This window comes from Schistocerca americana, chromosome 3 (assembly GCF_021461395.2).
Source record: "Schistocerca americana isolate TAMUIC-IGC-003095 chromosome 3, iqSchAmer2.1, whole genome shotgun sequence".
NCBI lineage: Eukaryota > Metazoa > Arthropoda > Insecta > Orthoptera > Acrididae > Schistocerca > Schistocerca americana.
In genome coordinates this window covers 751,646,807-751,667,378 of record NC_060121.1, presented here as the reverse complement: position 1 = coordinate 751,667,378, position 20,572 = coordinate 751,646,807, and the positions used below count along the sequence as shown (strand labels likewise).

The following is a 20,572-nucleotide window of genomic DNA, read 5'->3' as shown; positions in this document are numbered from 1 at the left end:
CTCTACTGGAAAAGCTGAAAGTGGGTATTGCGCATTACATTTTATGGTTTTTGTACCATTTGTAGTTTAATTTCAAATCAAAAGTATGGCATGATGATCCTGGTTATATGTACTTTCAGATAAGCAAATAAAATATTTTGTAATTGACCAATATTATGAAAAAGAAAGTTGCTCCTCGCCACATAGTGGAGATGCCGAGTCAGAGATCGGCATAATAAAGATTGTTCTGCCTACCTGCAACTCAGCATCTCCCCTATGTGGTGAGTAGCAATTTTCCTTTCCATAATATTGTTACATTCCATCCTGGATTTTTCATTGTTTGATTTTTGTCATTTATCATCATTCCTGGCAGTCTCCTCTTAATGTTCCCTTTCCTCATAATTTTTTAACCCTAGAAGAACTGCACTAATTATTTTGACGGGTGCTCTGCTTTAGCGTACTTACTTCTTATGAACTGTTTCTTCTAACTTCTTATTTTATGACTTTTAATGTATGTTTGTGAGGTTAATGTCTTCAAAGAATCAGGCATGTAGGACCCTGTTTAGGACCCTATGAACTGAAATTATGCAGTTGGTGAAATGTAATAACTCATGGTCCTGAAGAACAAGGACAAATCGCTTTGCACCTCCTACTCCTGTGTGATCCTTTAATCACAAATTCCTTGCCATGTTACATTCAAAGTGAAAATATCACTGTGTATGAGCAAATGTTTCAGTGCGAGGCTACATGCTCTTATTTAATATGAGCACTAAACCAAACAAACTAAGAATAAAGGTTTAGCTTGCAGTTGATCCAAATTCTTTTATTTGATGAATGGGTTTCCTTGCATAGGCACAGATGAGCAGTGCCCTTAGGTGCTCTTCTTGCAGAGCAAGTTGTAATGCATCATATATGTCTTTCCGCAGGAAGAAATACTACATGTGACATTTTTTCTCGACCAAATACCTTTGTAGAAAGTTCGAAACATAAAGTACAAGCAGTGGATCCTGTGTCCTTGAAGTCTTCCATCATGGTCAGTTTTGAAGGGGAAGGTCTAAGCAGTGACATGCTTCCATTCTAAAGGAAAACAACTTTAGAAACTTCGTTCTTTTCTCGATCTTTGCGAAGTTCTTGTCACATGGTAGGAAACTGACTCGAACATAAAAGAATTTCTGTAACATACTCACAGATGGAAGTGAAACATGGACGATGAATAGTTTGGACAAGAAGAGAATAGAAGCTTTCGAAATGTGGTGCTACAGAAGAATGCTGAAGATTAGATGGGTACATCACATAACTAATGAGGAGGTATTGAATAGGATTGGGGAGAAGAAATTTGTGGCACAACTTGACTAGAAGAAGGGATCGGTTGGTAGGACATGTTCTGAGGCATCAAGGGATCACCAATTTAGTATTGGAGGGCAGCGTGGAGGGTAAAAATCGTAGAGGGAGACCAAGAGATGAATACACTAAGCAGATTCAGAAGGATGTAGGTTGCAGTAGTTACTGGGAGACGAAGAAGATTGCACAGGATAGAGTAGCATGGAGAGATGCATCAAACCAGTCTGAGGATTGAAGACGACAACACCAACAAGTCGCAGATGATCAGATAGAAATAAGGTCTAAAACTCCTCGGCTATTGTTCTGCCTGACATAGTGGTCAGACCATAAAAATAGTTTGCGTTCCATACGTTCAAGCTTCACAAATTTAATCAGACAGGAAACTGTTTTGGCTCTGGGGAATTCATCCCACAAATTTACTGTTTTTCCAGTATCAATGTCATGAACTGTGAAAGTATGACAACAGTGTCTCTGGCAGAATACTATGGAATGCGCCAATGTAGGACAAAGTAAAACCTTTTGTAGGTAAACACATACAACATGTGTATTGTTGTTCTTTTTAGCCATTTTTGTATTCTTTTCATATGCTTTGTCTGCTTTTGCAAGACGCAACTGACTCTTAAAAGTTCGTTATTGTGCATTTGTAAACAATTCATACATTCTGCAGAGGTTGAGATCAGGGTACAGACATTCTTTTGAGCTTTTGACGATTTAGTCCTGCTGTAATGGTTCATCTGCTTCGGGAAACTCGTAATTTGATACAGCATGTGGCCCATTGAAATGCTTTTCTGCACCGTCTTTGAGTTGTCATTCCACCTTTCAGTTTACGTGGAAGAGTGTGTATTCATTATTAGCTGATGCAGAATATGTCAAGCAATGCTTTTGACACCCATATTTTGACTGGACTTCACGTGTTTGAAAGTAGCATATTTCTGCGAAGAAGTATTGTCTGTCTTACCTTCCTTTCGTCTGGCTGGCAGGCCCACTTCCATGGAGTTTTATCAAGTAAATGGACTGCACATGCATCAAGGTATGACATTCTTCATACAGCTTCAACTTAATTTCCAGATTTGTGTTCTGAACACAGTTCTGTTTTGTACCAGGTGTAGTAGTACGAAACTGGAATTCAGTTGCAATATAATCACATCTGTTTGAAAGTGATAGACAATATTTTATTCAAAATAATCTCCATTGTTATTTACACATCTCTCCTACCTCTCTGACAGGCCCTGAATGCAAAAAAAAAAAAGCCTTCTTTTAAAGTGAACCAGTAGCAAGCCATTTTCGTACATTTTCATATGAATTGAAATGTTGTTCAGCGAGAGCGCGTTTCAATGATGCAAATTGACGATAATTGGATGGAGCCAAGTCTGGAGAATAAGCCGCATATTTCCCCTAAACACCTCAAGTATCATCTTTATCCAATAAGGCCTGCAATTTGTTGTCTGAACTTTTTCGGTGGTTTCCTGCACTTGTCATTTCTCATGTCTGAATCACCACTTTTGAATTTTTTTGAACCACTTGAAAGTGTTCCCCAAGAGCATGTTTGTCGAAAGCTTAAACAAGAGTTCGATGTGGTTCTACAGCAGTATTCTTCAAATGGTAACAGAAAACCAATGCTATCTGCAAATTGTAATTCATAGACACACAACTCGACATATTTATGGATTTGAAACAGATACCATTATGTGGAACTTGGGTTACTGTGTGTTGACATTTGTCGTCAGCTGTTAACAGGAAAAAGATGGCGCTGCAGCTGCAGTGTCACAGGTCCTACACTGGCAGCTAGCACCATCTATAGGAAAATTCCGGTTTGGTACTTCTATATGCGGTACATTATCATGAATCATGCAGTCAATATTGATGCCGAATATTCAACTGAATTACAATATTCCACATTCTCTTTTAATAATACAGCAGTCGGTATGTGGATTATATTTTTTCGTTGATGGTAACGACAGAACTGTAGACAATTTTATTCATGTTTAAATTTTTGCTGTAATATTTTCAGAAGATGCATATAGTGTATGGTGTTAAAGCCGTATAACTTGTAGGACACACATGCTACTGTATAGACATAAACATATCTATACAGTCCCATTCCATAAATCAGCCAACCCATTCAGGAATGCATTTCCTCTTGGTGTAGAACTTCACACAAAACTTGACCCTTCATTCTGCCCTCTTTTTAGAAAATCAGATTTTTTCATGTGAGGGTGTTGAGAAAAATTACGAGAAAATAGTCTTAATTCTGAAAAAGAATAAATTTTTACACTTTGCATTTATGCAAAACTGTTGAAACTTACCAGTCACTCAAGTGCGACACTTTGCACTAGTGCAAGACAGTGTGAAATGTGAATCATTAATAAACATTTATCAAGTATAAAAAACAAAGTTTGAAATACCAAATAAACAGCAGTTATGATAGAATTAACGATGCTTTTGAAAATGGACCAGTATCTCAACAAGTTCATTATCATCCTCCCAAAGGTTATGTGAATTGTGTGTAGTCCCTGTAGTAGTCTCGAGGTTCACTGTCACCATTTGCATATTCCTAGTCATCTACAGTTGTGGTAGAAACTTCATCCAAATCATCAAAATTGAGCCCATCTTCCTAATCCCAGGGACATTCTAGGGCCATAAGTTCTTCATAAGTCATCACATTACATTGTCTATTTTCGAAATATGAGAGAGGGACTCCATTACAACATTCAAACTGGCACAAGAACCTAGAAGAAAGCAGAGTAATCCCCCCTCCCCCCTCGGATCTGGGGGTTAGAATAGCTCGGAGGTATTCCTGCCTGTCGTAAGAGGCGATTAAAAGGAGTCCCACACTTTTCGGCCCTAAGAGTTCAGGTCCCATTCTATGGTTTGACTTGTCACTTACAAAATTCTACAGAAGTGCGAGCCAAATGGGGAAGGATGCCTTATGTGCTGCACGAGTTATCCATAGTGCCCTTAGATTCGATCTCCTGAATCTTTTGTCATGGCTTTGCATCTCCACCTGCGATTAAACTATTTTGGTGAGGACACTTTCCAGGGTATGACATTATCTTCTGTTGTCTTCTGTCCTCTTTTGCCCCCATGACAATGTGCCCAATATTAAGCACGGTAGCCAGTCCGTTGTGGGGCTGTCATTTACCCATTTGGTGGTAGCTCCCGGACAATATGGGGGTCGCACTGCTGATGCCTGAGCTGTAAGCTCCCCACATATACCAAAGCAAAGAGTAGATGCTGGTCTTCCTGGGGCATGGGGACTCCCAGCAATGGCCATCATGCCAGTTGGCCTTTGTTGTGGCTGGGTGGCACTTGTGGAGTGGTGCCCCTGATTGGAGTGGGTGGCATCAGGGCAGATGACCCGCAATGAAGCAGACTGTCATCTCTTGCTGGTGACCATATGGCACCAGCAGTCTCTAAGAAGGACAAGGTCAAATACAATGCCGACAGGTATGACCTTAAATTGTTTCCTTCCCTCGCTACACCATAGGAGGAATGTAGGGCTACAGAATGGAGAGAGCCATATTCGCCTCGGGTTTTTAGTCTGTAGCAGAACAGATGGGGACTCCTTTCTACCTACAAAGCCTCAGTTTTTTGTTGAACACCTTGATGATGAGTTTGGAGAAGTGAAAGTGCTGTCTAAGATGCTAAACGGCGCAGTCTTGATTCAGACAGCATCGCAAGCCCAATCCCGAGTGTTACTTGCTTGTGAGAAGCTGGGTGATATTCCTGTTTCCGTCACTTGCCATAAAAGCCTCAACATGGTCCATCAGTTCATATACCATCGTGATCTCCTCTTGCATTCTGACAATAAGCTCTGTGCCAGTTTAGAATGATGGGGTGTTCATTTCATCTGGCACTTTTGCAGGGGACCCGAAGACAACAGGGTTGCTACCAGTGCCTTCATCTTGGCCTTTAAGGGTGATTCATTCTCTGGAACGGTCAGGGTGATGGTTTACTGCTGTGATGTTGAACCATACGTCCCTCCCCATATGCGGTGCTTTAAGTGTTGGAAGTTTGGGCACATATCTTCCCGCTTCCAGCGCCACATGTTGAGACTGCGGACGTCTACTACACCCAGATATTCTGTATGCCTCCTCCCACTTGCATAAACTGTGGAGAGCACCACTCCCTCTGTTCACCATACTGTCCAGTACTCCAAAAGGAGTGGAAAGTCATGGAGTAAAAGACCCTGGACCGGTTGACATTTCACAGAGGCTAAATGTAAATTCGCAAGATTACACCCCATTCGGTTGACATCGACATATGCTGCAGCTATGTCACCATTGCTGTCCTAAGTGCCAGTGGTTCCTCACTCTGTACCAAAGCATCTACTTTGGAAGCAAGGCCCCCCAAACACAGGGGACATGGGTCCCCTGCCCCCTGGTGTAGAAGCAACGACCTCCTCTGGATCCTCTTCTGCGGAAGGGGTCCCTTGGGACCCTCTCTCCCAAGGTGTCCACTAGTGCTATGGTGGACACTCGCCAGTGGCTAAAGGGGAGAAAAGCTGCTGGACGAAGAGCTTCATGGTCTTCTTCCGTTCCTGAAGCTGCTTCGGAGAAATCTTCCCAGCAAGCCCTTAAAGAGAAGCGAGAGAGCAAGCAAACTAAGAAATAGTCTGCTAAGGAACAGGACCCTCTGGTGGCCCCAACACCACTCCCTATCAATTCTGCATCTGAAAATGTGGTGGAGATCTTAGTGTCCCCTGTGGACATGGATCTCACTGAAGTTTCATCCATCATATAAATGGCTGCAAATACTCAGTGGCAGCAGGTGATCCTGAGGCATAACCTGCCTCCTTACGCACTTCATGCCTTCCCAGCCTCACGATATCCTGAGTGGAATTGCGGCATTTTTTTCCACCACCTGGCTGAGCTATGGCAACTCTTAAGGGGACCACACCCTGCCTATCTAACCCATGTTAATTTAGGCAAATATTTGACCCATTTCTGAAAAAAAACTATTTGATGCAGGACCGTAATATTTTTACTGTATGTTACATGATACTACTAGTCAACTTACTAAAATCTACTTTAATTATTTTATAGTTTTTAAGAAATACTTTTTAAATTTATTAACTAAGTTTTTTTCCACAGAAAATATGTTTTGTGAACTTCCTAATGGGGGTGGGGGGGGGGGGGGGAATATTAATGAATGTAGTGCCAGAGGTGACTTTTTGTTATGCAGAGTCTCTGAAAATTTCATTTACCTATCGTAGTTTCTGATATAATGGGCATTTTAGTTTGTGGGAAATTGACTTTAAAGAAAAAGTATTGCAATTTGTTACTTACAGTTAATTAAAACTGTCTGCTGCATATGATGGCCCTTATTTGGCATCTAGCAGGTCTTCCAGCTTTTTTTCACCTACCTGGATGTTTGTCTTGCTTTCTTGGCCATATTAGATGCAGACCTGTCTGCATCAGCTATCCTCATTTTATCGCAATGTTGCAACCAAGTGATCATATTTTCACCAGGATTAATTCCCAGCTTTTTCAGTACTGAACACTTCACAATATTACCGCAACTGAATGTAATAACAGCATCATGAACTCCTAGTTTCACTTTATGCATGCCGACAAATACTGTTTTAGGAAGACAGTTCCGAATTATGCTGTGAAATGTTCATTTGGGTTCTGTGTCTGCCCATGCAGACATTTCCTTAGGTGAGGATGAGCCAAGCCTCTGAAAATAGGTTATTAATTGCTGTACTAACAGCAGCAGTAAGAGAATGCTGGTGAGAATAAGATTCTCCAGTTGGCTGAGCCATATTGTATTTGCACCACGAATTTTCTCCTGATAGACACAATCCATGACATGGCTTATCAGTAGAGGACTTATGGAAGAATATGGCCCAAACACAAACATCTCTGAAACTTCCTGGCAGATTAAAACTGTGTGCCCAACCAAGACTCAATCTCAGGACCTTTGCCTTTCGCGGGCAAGTGGTCTACCATCTGAGATACCGAAGCACGACTCGCGCCCGGTACTCACAGCTTTACTTCTGCCAGTATCTCGTCTCCTACCTTCCAAACTTTACAGAAGCTCTTCTGTGAACCTTGCAGAACTAGAAATCCTGAAAAAGGGTACTGCGGAGACATGGCTTAGCCACAGCCTGGGGGATGTTTCCAGAATGAGATTTTCACTCTGCAGCGGAGTGTGCACACACTCCGTTGCAGAGTGAAAATCTCATTCTACAAACATCTCTCTTCATTGCCTACAGATTTTCTTTATTTCTCCTAATTGCCTGCCCCTAGTATACCTGCAAGTGTTGTATTTCTGTTTTAGTTAACCAACCCTGTCTGGTCAACAATTTTCCACCTTCTAATTTTTTTCGTCTTCTATCAACAGTGTTCTCAGCCTTGTTCCCAAACGTTTTTGAACATGGCCTACACATTCTATTTTGCTAGTAATGGCATCTCCATATGGCTGAGAGTTCACCACATTGTTGTATGCCTTACTGTCACCATCACCCAAATATTTGGTGTACCGTACACCTCTTGTTTCTATGGAGTGATGAGATATTTGTTGTACTCCATGAACTTCCAAACCACCAATTGTTCCCCTAAAATTAGACACACAGTTGTGTTTTTTATGTTCATTGATTTTACATTATTTGCAATATTTAGACATTATCTCACTGGTGCCTACACTCGTGGCAGTCACTACTCCATTCAGAGTAGTAGTATGTCCTCTTTTCTGCCAACTTCCATGAAGTGCAACTGCAATATCCGAACATCCATCATTTTCTTCCACTGCTTCCCTAGCAGCCAGTTTCATGCTTTCTCCACTGACCTTGCATAAAGCTTTCTCTAATATTGCAATCAGTTTTTCAAATTTATTTGGTAGTTGATGTAAGTTCATCACTGAACGAAATGTTCTCCTTGCAGCCATGCCCTTGCCAATGAATTGTAAGACATAAATTAATCTAGTATTGATTTCATAAGGGCCACTTGCATCTGATTTTGAAGAACTCGTAAATGAAATCACAGCTGAGCATTTAGTGCAGATTAAATCCAAAGCACTTGCTAGGCCTTTTCTCCCACTGGCATTCACAAATTTTCACACTTTGACTCACCACACTGTGTACATTGCACAAATTTAGGAATTACGTCTGATAATATTCTCAAATTTATAATAATGTTACTGCACACCTTGTCACATACAGTAAATTCGTTTTAACTCTCCTGAAATAGTGAAAGCTTTTTTGATGATGCACTTGTTGAAGAATTACAATTAAAAACATCACTTCCAGGTGACATAACCTCTTGTACAGAAAGCTTTTAAACTTGTTTCCTCTAAATTGCCGTTTCTCGAAAATGCCTTTACGTTTCGTCATCTTCAATAAACACAACAAAACACATGTAAACAAGCACTCCAAACGTAAGTATAGCAACTACTCGCAATCATACTTGAACAGAACTAACCGCGTGTTTGAAAGCGTGTTGTTTACAAACAGCAGAAACAAAAGAATACCGACCATTTCATTCCAAGGATAGCCAACGCACTTGGGGGTAGAAAAATCCCTAACATGCAGTATAGGGGATATAAAGATCTCAAATATATGCAGAAAAGTGGGTGTGGCACGTAAACACATGTGGTAGGAAAATGCTCTTTAAATGCTCAAAAAAAAAAAAATTTTTTTTTTCCCCAGCAAAATCCTTTTCAGAGTACTTAAATAAAACCTTGATCTATCAAAATATGATGAAAACCGAAAATCAGATTTTTTTTCAACCTGAACCATGGTGTGGTCCCCTTAAGCTTTAGACCTGCTCTGCACTGCCCTTCAGGAAACCTGGTTCCTGGAAATGCAGACCCCTGCCCTCCGCGGCTATAGGGGGTATTACAAGAACCATACTATAATAGTATGTCGAGTGGAGTTTGTCTCTGTCCTGAACTCAGTATGCAGTCTCTGTATCCCGCCTGATATGCAGTGCTTGGATCTGCTGCTATAAACTGAAGGGTAGGCCAAATGTAGGAATTGAGTAGAAGCAGGAAAAGGTGAAATGCTTCAGTACTGCCTTTAACTTTACGGAACATTTACTAGAGAATATTAGTCAGTGACATACGTAACTTTGTACTGAAGATGAGCACGTAGGTGCAGAGCTGTACATAAATCAAACATCAGCTAGAAGGTACAAAGGCAAAATCTGTAGTGGCTCACGCACTAGGAAATAGAAACAATGATGCTAGGTCGTCTACTTGGAATCAAATGCACTGAATCTGGAGCGAAGCTCGTGGAGCTGCACAGCGCCGGCTAGAGGGTGCTGTCGTCGGTGTCGTAGTGCCAACCTAAGAACTTGCACCTACGCCGTGGCAGCGTAGCTATCGATACCACACAGTCATCCTGTGCCTCTTCAAACCCCTCTTGAAGCTGTGCTTGTCCCTCTGTTTGCAGTCCTGGCCTTCTCCCATCTATCCACTGGTGAGTAAATGACGACATCTGGTAGTGACCACTTCCCCATCTTCCTGTCACTGCCCCGGCATCAGGCCGAGAGACGCCTGCCTGGATGGGCTTCAAACAAGGCAGGTGGGGAAACTTTCACCTCTGCTGTCACTGTTGAATCTCCCCCACAGTAAAATCGATGTGGTGGTTGAGCAGGTAACTACAACGATCGTTTCTGCCCCGGGAAAACCCGATCCCTCATTCTTTATGGTGCCCCCGGCGAAAGAGTCTCTTCGTGGTCGCTGCAAGTCACTGGGGCAATTAAGGAGTGTCGGTGAGCTCTACAGTGGCATAAGCGGCACCTTTCCCTGGACCACCTCATAGCCTTTAAACGGCTCCATGCCCACATTCGCCAGCTTATCAAGACAGAAACAGGAGTGCTGGGAGAGAAGTCTCGGCCATTGGGTGCCGTACCTCACTTTTCCAGGTCTGGGCAAAGATCAAATGAGTTTTTGGGTACCAGACCCCCAACAGGTGTTCCCGATGTCAACACAAATGGCGTGTTATCTACAGACGCAAACATGATTGCCGAGCACTTTGCTCAGCACTATGCTCGCGCCTCTGTGTCAGAGAATCACCCCCCAGCCTTTTGCACTCTCAAATGATTGATGGAAGGGAAAGTCCTCTTGTTCACTATGTGTCACAGTGAACCCTATAATACCCCATTCACAGAGTGGGAGCTCCTCAGTGCCCTTGCACATTGCCTCGACACAGCTCCTGGGCCAGATTGGATCCACAGTCAGGTGATTAACATCTCTCGCCTGACTACAAGTGACATCTCCTCGTCGTCTTCAAGTGCATGTGGTGTGATGGCCCTTTCTATTGCACTGGTGGGAGAGCACCATCATACCAGTGCTCAAACCTGGCAAAAACCCACTTGTTCGTTAGGCTGGTGGGTCGATAGCTATCCACATCGTTCTTTGTAAGCTGCTGGAACATATGGTGTGTTGGCGTTCTACGCTGTCACTTTCTCTTTATTTATGACGTCTTCCGGGGCTCTGAAGTGGTTTACACCGACCTTTCTTCTGTGTACTGACTCCTTAAGCAGCCTAAAAGCTATCGACCAGTGCTACCCTTGCCATCCTTTCGGTAGTGTCCATCCAGGAGTCAATCTAGGCCCTGGATTGGTGGTGTTTGTGTGGATCCCAGGACACGTCGGCATCCCAGACAACAAACTTGCCAACAGGCTGGCCAAACAGGCTACACAGAAACCACTTCTGGAGATGGGCTTCTCTGAACCTGACCTGCATTCTGACTTAGCCGTGGGGTTTTTTTGGCTTCGGGAGACGGAATGGCAGTCTCCATAATAACAACAAATTGCCTGCCATTAAGGTGACTGAACATGGGGCAGTCCTCCATGTGTACCTTTCGCATGGACTCTGTGGTTCTCCGCTGGCTTTGCATTGGCCACACTTCAGCAACCCACAGCTACCTCCTGTGCTGTGATGGCCCACTTCAGTGTCGATGTGGCAGCAGGTTGACAGGAGCCTATATTCTGGTGCACTGCCCCACTTTGACTGCCCTGCGAGGAAATCTTTGTTACCAGGCTCGTTGTCGCTAATTTTATCCTACAATGCTTCATCGGCTGATTAGTTTTAAGTTTTATTCATGAGGGTGTGTGTTATCATTTGATCTAAGTTTTAGTGCATGAACTTTGTCCCTCTGTTTCCTCCACCCCAGTGCTTCTAGGGTGGAGGTTTTAATGTGCTACAGGGTGGCTGGTTTCTCTTTTTTTATTCTCATGGTCAGCCAGCCTTGGTAATCTGTTTTGTTGTTTTAATCTCTTCATCCCTTTTCTTTTGTTTCTCTGGTTTTCTGGTCCCCTTTTGTCCATTTACATGTTTGTTGCCCTTCATCGTTCTTGTGATTTTTCCTTTTATTCCATCGTGAGTGGTCAGTCAGTCTAGTTTGTTTTATTCTCACACTTGTGGCATTGTTTTATTTGGAACAAGGGACTGATGACCTCGTAGTTAGGTCCCTCTTTTAATCCAACCAATCTTAACAGTTCAAGCAGTCGTCTGTTTCTGTTCTAATTACTTTAAGTCCAAGACTGCCCCTGAAAGTTACCAGGTTCTAATCACCTAATATTTTCATGTGTTCGATGTGTATCATGTAATGCACTTATCCATTTATCAGGGTTACAGTTCTGTGTCTGCTGCTGTTCATCATTGAACCAAACACGGTGTGACATTTCTGTAAATCAGTTCCTAACTGTGGAACTATTTACAATAGTTCACCAGTCTCTCTTCTGTAAATTCACTGTGACCTTCATACACTCATGCAAGTATAAGTAGACCAAGAAAGTGTGCAAATTCTTCGCTGTCAAGACCTATCAATTGGTTCTCGAAAGTAATGTTAGCTCCTTTGTTGGTCCACATCAAAATATTCTGGAAAAAGTTGAGCTTCATATATAATTCAGATACTGACTGCAAGGTATTTGCGTTGCTTACGCTAGACTGTATTGGACCGGGACCTGTCTTTGAGTACGTTTTACAGTGGCTTCCTCCCATGTAATCTAACCAGATTTTTTTCCCCATGTTTCTCTTCCATTTCTGGGTTTGAAAACAGTGGGGTTGCTGCTTTAGATTTTTACTTCGGTGGTGGTGGTGGTGGTGGTGGTGGTGGTGGTGGTGGTGGTGTAAACAAATGGTGGATGAAGTATACTTCAAAATGTTGACTTGATGTCACTAACTTCAGGAGCAGTAGGTTTCAAATTCCCAACTTAATAATCAGAATCTTCTAACAGAGAGATAGAGGGGCTGGCCAGTACTCACCTCAGCTCAGTACAGCCGATAGATACACATAAATCAGAACTGAAAATTTACGTTCCTAGCTTTCGGAACAAATGTTCCTTCATCGGGGAGGAGAGAGGGGAAAGAAATGGAAGAAGGGAAAGGAGATTCAGTTACTCACAACCCAGGTTATGAGGCAACTGGGAAAGGAAAATAGGGAGGGTAGCAAGGATGGAGGCATGGTTGTCAGAGGGAAGCCAAAGATATTCTCTACTGTAAGTACTGTGCCAGCTTCAAACCAAAGAGGATGCATACAGAAGTAAAGAGGTATATAGTATAAAGATAAACACAACTATGTAGGATGAAAAGATGCGTGAATGGCTAAAGAGGAAAGGGAAAGAGGAGAAGACTGAAGAGTGAATGGGAGTGAGGTTGTTTAACGTAGGTTCAGTCCAGGGGGATGGCGGGATGAAAGGATGTGTTGGAGTGCAAGTTCCCATCTCCGCAGTTCAGAGGGACTGGTGTTGGGTGGGAGAAGCCAAATGGCACATACGGTGTAGCAGGTTCCTAGGTCCCTAGAATTATGCTGGAGGGCATGCTCCGCTACTGGGTATTGGGCATCTCCTAGGCGGACAGTTCGTCTGTGTCCGTTCATGCACTCAGCCAGTTTAGTTGTTGTCATGCCGATGTAAAAGGCTGTGCAGTGCAGGCGTGTCAGTCGATAAATGACATGTGTAGCTTCACATGTAGCCCTGCCTTGAATTGTGTATGTTTTACCAGTAGCGGGACTGGAGTAGGTGGTTGTGGGGGGATGCATGGGGCAGGTTTTGCAGCGGGGTCGGTTACAGGGGTAGGAACCGCTGGGTAGAGAAGGTAGTCTGGGAATATTGTAGGGTTTAACAAGGATGTTACGGAGGTTAGGGGGGCAACGAAAGGCAACTCTGGGTGGTGTGGGGAGAATTTTGTCAAGGGATGATCTCATTTCAGGGGTTGACTTGAGAAAGTCATATCCCTGGTGGAGTAATTTGTTGATGTTTTCGAGACCAGGATAATATTGGGTGACAAGGGGGATGCTTCTGTGTGGTCTGGGGGTAGGAGCATTGTTGTTGGACAGGGAGGAATGTGTTGCTCGGGAAATCCGTTTGTGGACAAGGTCTGCAGGATAGTTGCGGGAGAGGAAAGCACTGGTCAGGTTATTAGTGTAATTGTTGAGGGATTCGTCACTGGAGAAGATACGTTTGCCACGAATACCTAGGCTGTAGGGAAGGGAGCGTTTGATGTGGAAAGGATGGCAGCTATCAAAGTGAAGGTACTGTTGTTTGTTTGTGGGTTTGATATGGACAGAGGTGTGGATGTGAGCTTCAACAAGATGAAGGTCAACATCCAGGAAGGTGCCTTGGGTTTTGGAGAAGGACCAGGTGAAATTCAGATTCGAAATGGAGTTGAGGTTATGGAGGAAATTAAGGAGTGTTTCTTCACCATGAGTCCAGACCACAAAGATGTCATCTATAAACCTATACCAGGCCAGGGGAAGCAGCTGTTGGGGTCTTCAGGAAAGCCTCCTCCATGCGGCCCATGAAGAGGTTGGCATAGGACGGAGCCATCCTGGTTCCCATGGCCGTTCCCCTGATTTGTTTGTAGATCCAGCCTTCAAAAGTGAAGTAATTATGGGTGAGGATGAAGTTGGTAAGTGTGATAAGGAACGAGGTTTTTGTAAGATCTTTGGGTAGGTGTTGGGAGAGGTAGTGCTCAAGGGCAGAGAGACCATGGGTATGTGGGATGTTTGTGACATTTTTAACAGTCATCCTAAGATGGCAAACTGCATTCATTGTGAACGGATGCTTGCAAAGTGTCGTTGCATTCTTTGGTATAGCAAAACAGTGAGCTGGGTTTCATTCACTAGGTCTTCTAACAGCTCCACCCCTTCCTCTGTCGTGTGGGCCAACTTCTGATGGCTCTCTGGGACCAAGATCCATTCCCCAATTTCCGGCCTGACAGTAGCAGAGGATGTTATTGTGGACACTATTACTATCTCCGACACCTTCGGCCACCTTTTTGTGGACATTTTGATCTCTTCCCACCATCAACCTGTCTTCCTTCATTGGAAACGAGCAGAGGTTTGGCAATACCCTTCTCTTCTCTGAATCGTGAGTGCTACAATGCTGCCTTTACTATGAGGGTGCTGAATCACTCTCTCTTCATCCGGATCCTCCACCCCAGAGTCAGACGCCATCCACATTCAAGATGTTGCAGCACCTCTCTCTTGTGGGCAAGCCCTTTCTTTTTAACACGTACAACCACATCTGGGCAGAGGGCACATTTCCCGGATGCTGGTGTGAAGCCACTGTCACCCATACCTAAGCCCGGTAAGGACAAAAACCTTTATTCTAGCTACCGCCCCATCTCTCTTACCAGCTGCATTTGCAAGGTGATGTAACATGATTCATGTCCGGTTGGTACAGTGGCTCGTGTCTTGCCATTTACTAACGGATGCGATGTGTGGATTTAGAGCGTGGTGTTCGCAGTTGACCATCTTATTACTTTGTCCTCCCATGGAATGAATGGTTTTCTGTGGAAATCCCAGACTGTGGCCGTGTTTTTAAATTTGGAGAAGGCCTACAACACCTGCTGGAGAACTGGTATCCTCTGTACTCTTTACACATGGGGCTTCCATGGCCGCCTGCCCTGTTTCCTTAAGGAATTTTTAAAAGACAGAGTTTTCAAGGTCTGTGTGGGTTCTCCCTTGTCGGAACACCTTTATCCAGGAAAATGCTGTGCCTCAGGATTCCGTCCTCAGTGCCATCCTCTTTGCTATCACCATTAACCCTATAATGGCCTATCTCCCACCGGGCACCTCCGGCTCCCTTTTTGTTGGCGATTTCACCATCTGTTGCAGTTCTCCACAAACCTGTCTCGCTGAGCGATGTCTTCAGCGATGTCTTGATTGTCTTTACTCCTGGAGCATCGACAGTGGCTTTCGCTTTTGACTGGCAAAACTGTCTGTATGAATTTCTGCCGAATCAGGTGCTCTCTCCCTTCATCTTTACATCTTGGGCTTGTTGCCCTTCTGTTCATTGAAACTGCGAAATTCCTGTGGCTCATGCTCAATAGGAGACACTCTTGGTCCTCCCAGGTGTCTTATGTGGCAGCCTGCTGTACGCAGTTCCTAAATGTCTTACGTGCCTTCAGTGGTACTTCCTGGGATGCCACTCGAACCACCCTCCTCCGTTTGTACCGGTCCCTTGTCTGTTCGAAACTCGACTATGGGTGCTTTTTTTACACGTCTGCACACCCATCTCCAACACTATCCACCATCATGGCATCCGTTTGGCCACAGGTGCCTTTTACACTGGGCCGGTTGAGTGTCTGTCTGCTGACGCCGCTGAACTACCACTGTCCTGTCATGATTTTCTCCTCTGTAGATATGCATGCTGTTTTTCTGCTGTGTGTGTGTGTGTGTGTGTGTGTGTGTGTGTGTGTGTTCAGCCATCCTGTGCTTCCTTTGATCCTCAGTATGGGTTGTGTCCCTCTTCTGTTACCTCTTGGAGTCTGCTTTCAGCACTTGCTGTAGCAGCTTAACTTCACACTACCTGCAACTTTCCTGGTGGGTGTGAACCCTTCGCCACCTTGGCTTCGTGAAATGGCCCATGTTAACTTAAGTCTTCATTTGCTTTCTAAGGAAACTACTCCAGCCTTGCTCTGTTGCCTTCAGTTTCACGACCTTCACATGGAACTTTGCGGTAGTACCTTTGTATACACTGATTGCTCTCGGACTGATTGTGGGGTCAGGTGTGCATTCGTCATTCGCACCCATGTCTTTCGATACCGGCTTCGGGCACACTGCTTAGTATTTACTGCTGAGGCCGCGAAGTACATCTGGCGACACAGCCTTTTCAATTGGCCTCTGTTCATACTCACTCAGTGCCTTTCAAAGTCTGTGAGCTGTACACCACCCATCCCTTAGTGCAGCAGGTCCAGGAAAACTGTCACTTTCTCACTCTTGGTGGAGCCAGTGTCATGTTTCTGTGGATTCCTGGTCATGTTGGTCTGCCAGGATATGAGGCTGCTGACACTGGTGCCAAGGCTGCAGTCCTCTTACCTCAGCCCATGAGTACCTGTATTCCCTTTGATGATCTCTGTGTTGCGGTCTGCCGGGAGGTGGTGTCCCGTTGGCATCGCCAATGGTCCTCCCTTCACAGGAATAAGCTCCAGGTTATTAAGCATCTCCCAGCTACTCCCGCCAGGAGGTGGTCATATTAAGTAGGCTGTGTATTGGGCACTGCCTCTTCAGCCATCATCATTTGCTAAGTGGCGCTACCCCGCCACTTTGTGCACATTGCGCCCAAGTTTTAACTATCCGCCATTTCCTGATGGAATGCCCATTTTTTAACCATTTATGTTCCTGCTTGTGTTTGCTGTCTGATTTATCAGCCGTTTTAGCAAATGACACGTGAGCTGTAGACTGCTCTTTACTTTTTATCTGCCAAAGCAATATGGCGAAGGCCATTTAATTTTCAGTTTTTGACCTCCATTTCTGTATGGTGTCTATCTTAGCTGTTTTTTCACGTGCCTGTTTCTAGCTGTCTTCTGTTATGTCAGTTGGGTCTGTCTTCATGTTCTATAGATTTGACGTGGGTGCGTATGACCCCATTTGTATTTTGTGCCCTAAAGCAAAACAAAACCAAATTTGAAACCAGCAGAAGTAACTAAAACTAGGAAACAGGAGCAGGGGTGGGTAATTGTCAAAGGAAAAAGAGATGGTGACAATAAAACATTTTTTCCCAGATAGAACAAGGCTGATAGAATGTTTAAAGTAGTCGCATGTATTTGCCTAAACCTGTTGATATCCTGTACAGATTGCTTGCAATTTGTAGAACAAAAATCACTACGATTTTGTTAGAACATAAAAAGGTAATGAAGTGAATATATTTCTGATTATTAAGTTGGATTATTGATTTAGCAAAAGATACACCATGCAATAGACAAGCTTACTGTTGATCATAATAGTCCAGAAATAGTTAATGTGACAATTTTAGTGCCAAATTTGATTGGATTAATGTCAGTGACCTGCCCCCAATCAAATAATTGCTTAATCTTTGTTGAGGAAAATCAGTTTGCAATTTGAGCGAACATGTTATGATACGATGTCATAGTCATCATACATGCCATCCACCCTCTCATCATTCTGGTGACCATGCGTATACATGCAGCCAGAAAAACAGTATCTCTAAATTTAATAAATAATTAAATATACAGAAGGCCCAGCTTAACTGATCGAGTCAGCCAAAATACGATTTATCCAAAGCGACTGAAAACCACAAATAAAAAGCCTTTATTCGTGGAAACCATTGAAAGCGAGTTTGTGCAGGGCTGTGGGGACCGGAGAGGTCTCAATGCCTGCTGTTGAGTTGTTTCCCACTCACCAACACACTGGTCTGTACCAAACTACACAGCCACCAGTAGTGCATTCAAGTTTTGTTTTTTTCTGTCCATTTCATGTGTGTTTACGTGTTGTGCTACAGATTATGCAGTGCACTATACTATATATTAGTGTGCTGTCATCCTGAAACAGTAATTTTAACTTTTATAGAGAACATAAGTGTAGCCTACAAAGAGACTTTTGAATTTGTTTGATCTACAAAACTTTCAAAAATACCTACCATTCAGAATATTGTAGTAAGTATTAGATTTCATAATTTCACTGAAAAAATTCTCTGAAATGGCTTCCCTCCTTCCTTAGTTGTTAATGGGGTTGTGCAGTAGTTTAATTAGAGGCTCTCTTGAAACAATGGCCTGCTGTATGTTGAATGTTGCAACCCTGCAGGCAAGCAGGAACACAATCAAAAGCAGTATTTTATATACCCTGAATTCATTGTTGTTGCTTCACATTATTTGTAGGCAAAAGATGTGGAAAATATTTGTTAATTTTGTTGGGAAATTGCAGAAGTTCTTAATATGCATGTGCCTCACCTTCTGTATTTTATGACAGCTGAAGTTTTCAATTTTGAAGAAAATTAACTTACCGATAAACTTGTTTCAGGAGTCACTCACGTCCCCGAAAAATGTCATATCGTGGTCGGTACAGGTCAAGAAGCAGATCACGTTCCCCAAGACGATACAGGTCTCGGTACTCGCATTCGAGATCACGTTCATACAGTCCACGGGGGAAGTACTATGGCTACAGTGATAGGCGGAAAGAATTCTATCGCAGCCATTCTCGCAGTCCTATGTCATCTAGGAGAAGACATATTGGCAGCAGGGTAAGTACAAAACAATTTTTAATTTGCTGTATTTGCTCTTTCAATTGGTCTGCGGATTTCAGATGGAAGAATACATAATGTCTAACTCCTGCATTCCATGCTCTACTTGCAACACTTGACATTATTAAAGTGTATTTAATCCAGAATAGCTCAAGCAGGGTGCCAGAAATGTAATACTTTATCCGTGAATGTCTATGTAAAATTTTAAGCCTTAAGGTAGTCATTTACAAATGGAAATTAAAGTACTGTCGGTAAACTCATTTAAATGTAGAGAACTATTCCCACATTTTTGAAATCGTAGTCCATTCCTCGCAATGGAAATAGGAATAGGTTTTGGATGGGAGCAGGTTAAAAAGCACCAAACCGTTTCGAGGGAAAGGGGGAAACAAAGTAATGAATATAAAGAAATAAAATGTTTCCCTCCTTTTTTGTCTCAACCAGAAGTTCATGGAGGTGACTCAGTGAAACGTCATGCTATTTCAACAGATTCACCTGACTAGAAACCCAAAAAATACTTTTATTAATTTGGAAGCCAGTTGAAAGCTTAACTCTACAGCCTCCCTTGCATAATTAAGATTGCGTTCTTAGTCTTGAGACACAAAGCATGGGAAACACAGACAAATTTGAATTTAAACAGTGTGCTTTTATATGCTCCTTCCCTTGTCTGGCTCAAAAAGTGACATACTTCAGCCATAACATTATGACCACATGGGTAATAACATCTTGGTCCATCTTTGTTCCAAAGTGTAGCATCATTTCTGTGCCACGTATAAGATATGCCCTTAGTAGGTTTCCAGAGGTATACCGCTTCCACCAGATGTGCACAGGTCATGCACTTCCTGTAATAGCCCAGTCAGCAAAGACAAAAAAAGTATTAGGGGGCAAAAACCATGTAGTCGCAAATTTTTGCACATTGCTAGGATGTAGTGTCCTGAACAATGTACTAAATATTCTGACTGGTGTGTGTGTGTGTGTGTGTGTGTGTGTGTGTGTGTGTGGGGGGGGGGGGGGGGGGGGGGGAAGAGAGAGATAGGTTGAAGGTCACTTTGCTTGTGGAAAATAAACATCCCTCAGGCATCTCTACATACTGTATCACCACCGATTCACAATATGTGCTGTAGAGGGTGAGTGTAACTTCATGAAACACCCTGCAGGTGCTTCTTGTTGAGACAGTGGAATAGATGGAGAGGGGATATCACCTGCTCAGTTATCAGTTTGCGGACTAATGAGGGAGGGAACTGTGAGAACACAACATGACAACCTACCTTCCCTCGCAGTTGTACCACACACATCCCTGTCCCCCTCCCCGCGGCCTTGTTACGCCCCCAGAACGCGATTTTTCCCTTAATGATTACTGTGCTTAGATGTGGTACACACATTTAATATTTTTCTGTCTGACTTCATTTAAATATAAATGTCAGTTAGGCCTATATACTATTAAAATTTTCCATTGCCTGCCATGTAGAGACTGTTAGTCGTAGAGAAAAAATGGATAGGACATTTTTTAATGCAATTTAATTTTGTACTGGGAAACATTTTTTTTAGACGCTGGGATATAGATATTCGAGAAAAAGCATTGTGACCTTTAAACGTTGCCACCACCCCAGTTCTTACAACCCACTAGTCAGGATGTTTAGTGTGTGTTTGTGATACTCGCCCCTAGGACCATGCAAACATTTGTGACTACATGATTTTTTTCTCCTAATTTTGCTTCATTGGCAGGACAATAAATTACACATAGTTACTGGCTGCAAAAGTGGCACTTAGTGTCCCAGAAAGCTGCATTGGGTTCAGATTGGGTGAATTTGGTAACAGAGATT

The 20,572-nt window shown here is 43.2% G+C and overlaps 1 protein-coding gene across 4 annotated transcripts in view; it reads left to right on the top strand.

Moving 5' to 3' along the window:
* Nucleotides 1–20,572, top strand: part of LOC124605163 (transformer-2 protein homolog alpha) — a 55,228-nt gene that overhangs the window by 15,574 nt on the left and 19,082 nt on the right. For all 4 annotated transcript variants that reach the window (XM_047136646.1, XM_047136644.1, XM_047136647.1 and 1 more), the window contains exon 3: nucleotides 18,533–18,752. In XM_047136646.1, the coding sequence (XP_046992602.1) occupies nucleotides 18,533–18,752 (220 nt within the window). The remainder of the gene's footprint in view (nucleotides 1–18,532; nucleotides 18,753–20,572) is intronic.